This window comes from Gossypium hirsutum, chromosome A12 (assembly GCF_007990345.1).
Source record: "Gossypium hirsutum isolate 1008001.06 chromosome A12, Gossypium_hirsutum_v2.1, whole genome shotgun sequence".
NCBI lineage: Eukaryota > Viridiplantae > Streptophyta > Magnoliopsida > Malvales > Malvaceae > Gossypium > Gossypium hirsutum.
In genome coordinates, this window is record NC_053435.1 from 96,843,367 (window position 1) to 96,849,366 (window position 6,000).

Consider the following 6,000-nt stretch of genomic DNA (forward strand, 5'->3'; position numbering starts at 1 on the left):
TCATGAGTTATTAATATTTATTCATAATTAATTATTATTTAATTATGTTTACATAAAATTATTAGTATTTATTTCTAAGTCCTCCACTATTTTTTGTTTTATTTAATGATGTGTCATGTTATTATTCAATGATAATGCACGAGATTTACGCACTGACGGTGCATCAAATATTATTCTTTTTTATATTATTAACAATATTTCAATAAACATTTAAATACATTATATTTATTAATAAAATAAAAAAATTATTATGATAAAATATTTGTAAATTATTCAATATAATTTATTAAATATTTTTTTATAAGTATAATATAAAAATATAAAATATAATAGCTTTTAATATGAAATTTCTTTATTTAATAATTCTAAAATATTAATATATTTTTAAAAAATAATATATTAAACTATATACTTATTTCACAATAAAACTATATAATATTAGAAAATATTCCAAACTCAATATTTAAAAAAAAATTCAACATATAACATATAGAAAAAATATTATTTTATAATATTTTAATGCATACTAACTATTATCTAATATATAATAAAACCTTCTAAAGAGTATGTTGGTAAGAAAAATAATTTTGAGCTATTCTTTGTCTCCAACGAATAGGACGGAATAGGAAGGAAATGAAGATTAACAATTTAGAAACTAAAATTAAACCAAACAACATAATAAGTGTCCTTCTCGGAATTGATCCGGAACCGCATTCTAATTCACCGACGCAAACATGGCATTAGTTCTTTCGTCTTTGCATAGCTATGTGCCTTTTCATATTGGGCCTGACTGGTGCTCTATTAATGTATATTTCATATGTTCATAGGTTACCAATCTATTAGGCCTTTGATTCCCTTTGACGTGATGTTAAACTGTAAAATATATTCCTGCAAACTTTCTCATTCTTCTTGTCTCGTGCTGAACGAGGAGGTGGGGTTTTTCGATGTAATGATGTTAGTTGGGTGGTAGCCTTCAAACTGGAGAGTCAATTCATTGAAGTTACCTATAGACCTTATAGGGAGTTATATATACTAACTTTTAACGTGCTCACATAGCGTAAAAGAAAACAACTTACACTTGAAGGCGTTTGAGGCTCACCTTATTCTCATGTAAGTATGTAACTGTTGTATTGTAGGGTCTTGGACCCCATGGTGTCGCAGTTGATGATGCCTTCAGAATGATTTGGTGGATTACGGTAAATTTGATGGTACCTAAGTTGTCGCTCTTGTTGAGGTTGCTGGTATTGATCTTCTAGGCCACCTAATAGGCCATACTAGTTGTAACTAGCATAATCTTGATATTCTGCTCCTGGTTGTTGCTGATAATATTCCTTTTGGTTGTAACCTTACTGGTATTGGTCTCCTTGACCAATTAGATTATCTCCAGACTCATATTGGTTGTAGTACTGGTCACCTTGGTCGTAATTGACCCTGTTAAATTGTACTTCTAGGACATTCTAAGCCAATTAACAATAGTTTCTCATTCAGATCCCATAGACCACCTATTATTATAACAATTAAGTTATACGAAGTGTCGAGGGAGACAAAGAAAGTGGTTTACATCATAGATAATGCAGAGAGCCACTAAAGATGATAGTTTTTTTGAGTTGAGATGGTGTGTGAGCATCGTAAAGGCTATGGAGTTGATCTTCTCTTTCCTGATCTTGAAAAAGGGATACTTTGTATACATTGATGAATGAAGGCCTAGAGTTGGTCTCTTATTTTGATTGCGTCCTTGGTAAAGTCCAATTTAAACCTAGACTAGGGTATGGTTTAGATGTGTCCCAACATGACCTTTGGGGTTGGTGAGCTTGGAAAGTAGGAAATATTAATGAGATAGGGTCTAATGTGACGACTATTTTTGGTGGTGTCACAACAATACTCTCTTCATAGTGGCATGAGGTTTCATGTATGAGAGGCATAAAAGGTGCTCAGGCAAGAGGGTATAACAATAGTCAAGAAAAGTTGGGGGGATTTTGGTTCAAATCATCTTATATTCTTTAGATAATTTATATTCCGGCATAACATTCTCACATTTGGTTTACAAAGGTTACCTTGAGTTAATAATTTTAAGTTCTCAATAATACCAATATTTTAGAATAAAGGGGATAGTCTCAAGACTAACTTTTCCTTAGGTAATATAAGATTTTGAGAGCAATCTTCATTAGATAACATTTTTACCCCTAGCTAAACTAGTTGAAAAAGATTGTACAACAAGGATAATTTAATAATATATAATTTTAAGTAACCTTATATTTCATCAATCAAAGTAAAATAGTATATCTGATAATGTGCTAAATAGTCATAGATTTCAATAATTGGAAACATAAATCTTCCGCAATGTTTAATATATCTAATATGATTTCCAAGGATTTATTTCCTTAAAAAAATAAAAAAAAGTCCATTGTATAAACGCCCTGCAAAGCTTTGGGAAGTTACTGGACTATCTCAAGTGGCTGAGAGCCCCGACACCATTAGCCGAATCCCTTTATTTCCCAATTGAAATGAGCAGAGCACTAGGCCCCATTCCTCCAACCTAACTAAATTATTTGAGAGAAACAAACCTGTCAAAAGCGCTTCATTACCGGTCCTTTCAACACTCTTTTTAAGTAATGTTCCATCCGCTACACGGTTTAACTCGCTCGGACAATGTTTTTATCCGTCGTGTTATTTAAATATTCGGTCGTATGAGCTTGACCAGGCGGCATGCAAGAGCATTTTCTAGAGGGTTGGGTTGCCATTTATAGCCATGTTCGGAAGACCAATGCTTTGCATCAAAACTAAAGTGGAAGTGACGCCGATCTTTTGCGAGTTTAATAAGCACACGCATAGGGCTCCATTGCTTATGGACCCTATACGGCGACAACCATTGTCAAAAAATTAAATGCTAAATTACAGGAAATGACCGTATGCTCAGAATCAGAGGTAAAAATGTGAAATGATGAACTTGATAGCTTTGCAGGGAGGAACATGGGGGGTCCTCTGTAGTTTGAGAGACTCCTATTAGTGCTAGGGACCAACCATAGTATGCCACGTTTGAACTAGTGCTAGGGTGCTGAAACCAAACCATCTTCCATTGTCTAGCAATGTAATAAATCAAGAATTTCAAGCAATCTCAGATAAGAAACAATAAGAAATTTACAAAGAACAAAAATTAGTATAAGATAAGAAACAAAACGAAGACGGTACATTGGATGATTGGAATATGAGCTGCTAATGGATTCTGTATTTCTAAAACGATACATTAGAAGAAGAATGTCATACAGGCTAGACCACTTGCCAAAGACTTCAATATCCTACTCTTTTGTTCTTATGAAAAACAATGTACAAGCTACAAATGGATAAACACTGGCTTTAAGCTTCCAAAAGTTTTGCTATACTACAAATGCCTTTTAACTTCCAAATTTTGTTCTATGTTTGTCACCACACTTCAATCAGCTCTTTGGACACTTGTCTTAAACAAGAGGACATATAACTTTTGATCCATTGAGAAATAGAGAAACCCACCAACTGAATGTGTTACAAAAGACCCAAAACTCGTCCCCACAATACAATGCCATGCCGGTCCATAGACACCATCAAACTCCTGCACACCCAAAAAAGTTGTTCAATTATGTCACTCATAAACTGTAATTCAAATTCCCAGATCATAGTTCATAGAATCAACAAAAACGCCATAAACAGGTAGTAGCAAAGGGGAAATCTTTTCTATGCGAGTAATTGGATATACTAAACCACTTTTTTATATAAATTATTAACAGTACCTTCTTGAGAGTAAGGGCAAGGGCTTTAGAAGTGAACTTTTCAAGGCTATCGTGAGTCTTTCTTGCACAATCAACCGCATGGATCTGCATAAACGGTGGCATATCAACTGAAACAATTTTGACACCACAATTTGCAAGAATATCACCCAACTCTACTTGTGAACCGCCTAAGGATCTCCTTCTGCCTAATGAAGCTGAAGCCTTCTTCATATCATCATTATCATGCCCTTCATCTCGTTTCTTCAACTGTTTCTCCTTCACCGTCAAAGCTAATTTCTTGCTATGAAGTACTGAACTTTGGTGATGTTGTTGTTGTTGTTGTTGCTGTTTCTTTCTACCCAAATCCTTTGACGCTTTCCTGACCGATTCTTTTAATGACTCTTTAGCCTTTTCATGGGCCAGCAGATGATTTGCTTTGATAAGTGAAAAAATGGAGGAATCAGCATCAGCTGAAACTGTCAAAGCTTTGGCTTGTAAATGGATGCCTCTACTGTGTTGGGTGTTGGTAGGCTTTTGGGTTTTGTGATTGAGGCTCAATCTGGAGAAGCGATTGGTGATGAAAAAGGGCTTCTTGGAAGCCATTAACGGATCTGAGCTTCGGGTTGTTGGATGAGTGGTTATGGTCGGTTTGGGCGACTTTTTTAGGGTAGGATCTAAGGGATGGGAAGATGGGTTGGGTTCCGGTGCCGGTAAGCTGCGGCGGTGAGTGAGGCGGTGAGCCATGTTATCTAATTGCCGGTGTGGTTGGAATTGGAGAGAAAGGAGGAGAGAAGGGGGGGGGGCTGTTGCGTGGTTTTTTTTTAAGGGGCCGGTTGGGCTTGTGCATTGCGGTGGGTACTGTTGTAAAAATTTTGATTGATTGATTGATAAATTTTTGGATAAATTCCTCAGATAGTCCCTCAAATTTGAATGGACTTCTATGTTAGTCATTAAAAAATGGTAAATTAGGTTATCTTGTCAGGGTAATTTCAAGTTCATTCATTCAACCGTTTAAAATATATTTACTTACGAAATAAAATTTTGATTGATATAATAATAAATTCAACAATTAATATTTTATATATTTTATTAGTTTGATTTTAATTTTAAACATAATAAATTTAACTTACAACATTCGAATATTTTATCAAATAATCTTAATTTTAAAAACTTTAAAATTATAAAATATTAAAAAATAAAATAAAGAAAAACCAATTAAATTTGAGGGGTGGAACCGAAACATGAAAGAAAAGAAAATTTAGTTCATATTTTCGCCTAAAATATAAAATATTAAAAATATAAAAATCCATCGCTATGGATTCGTAAGTTTTTCATTTTCGCCTTTATCTTCACATTACGTATTTTTAAAATAACATATTGACTTTTAACGACTCTTTAAGTACTTTTTTAACTGTTTGAATATTTTTACAAATAGTTTTATAAATTTTAATAACTTTTTATTTTTATATATTTTAAATTTGTTAAGATTTTAAATTTTTTGAATTTTTTATTTATATTTTTTTGAATACTTAGAATCAAAAACTAAATTTATAAATTCTATCAACTTTAAGAATTGAATTTGTTAAAATTTTTACAATCAAAACTAAATTGATAAAATATGTAACTATTTAAAGATAAAATTATTATTATATCAATAAAAATGAGTGACCAAATAAATTTTAATTATGGATTGACCTTTAAAAAAATGGGGATGAAAATAGGAGTATCCTAAAAAGTTTTAGGGACTATTTGGAGAAATGAACTATTTCCCCAAAATTTTATAATGAGAAATTGGGCTAGAAGGGAAAGGTGTTCAAAAATGGGTGTGTGCTCGCACGTGTGTAAAGAAGTTGGGAGGCTTAATGTTCTAAAATTGCGGCAGATTGTGTTGACCATTGACTCACTTGGTAGTCTATCTATCTATATTTCTTATTGAGTCTCCGTGGAAAACGCTTTGATTAAATATAGAGTAAAATCTAAGCAGTGGGCCCAACTCAAAATGCCATTTCGGTCGGTTTGGTTAGTTTTTATGATTTGATCCACTTAATTTATTACTTTCATTTAATTAATTATAAACGAATTAATTAATAATTAAATTTGTTACACGATTAATTTATACAAAATGTTATATATTGTGTAGAAAATGGTTAAGAATGATAATTTATTTGAGTTGAGACAATGTTTCCATAAAATATTAATTATAGAGTTGACTTTAACTTTTTTTTATACTTAGTGTTGAAAAGAAGTATTTATAAAC

At 32.4% G+C, this 6,000-nt stretch overlaps 1 protein-coding gene across 1 annotated transcript; it reads right to left on the reverse strand.

Annotated features, from left to right (window-relative positions):
• Positions 1–3,137: 3,137 nt before the first annotated feature.
• LOC107938232 (uncharacterized) lies at positions 3,138–4,583 on the reverse strand. The gene is made up of 2 exons (XM_016871326.2): positions 3,765–4,583; positions 3,138–3,586 (listed from the first exon to the last, which is right to left on the reverse strand). The coding sequence occupies exons 1-2, from the start codon at positions 4,485–4,487 to the stop codon at positions 3,431–3,433; spliced, it is 879 nt and encodes a 292-aa protein (XP_016726815.1). The 5' UTR covers positions 4,488–4,583; the 3' UTR covers positions 3,138–3,430.
• Positions 4,584–6,000: the final 1,417 nt, after the last annotated feature.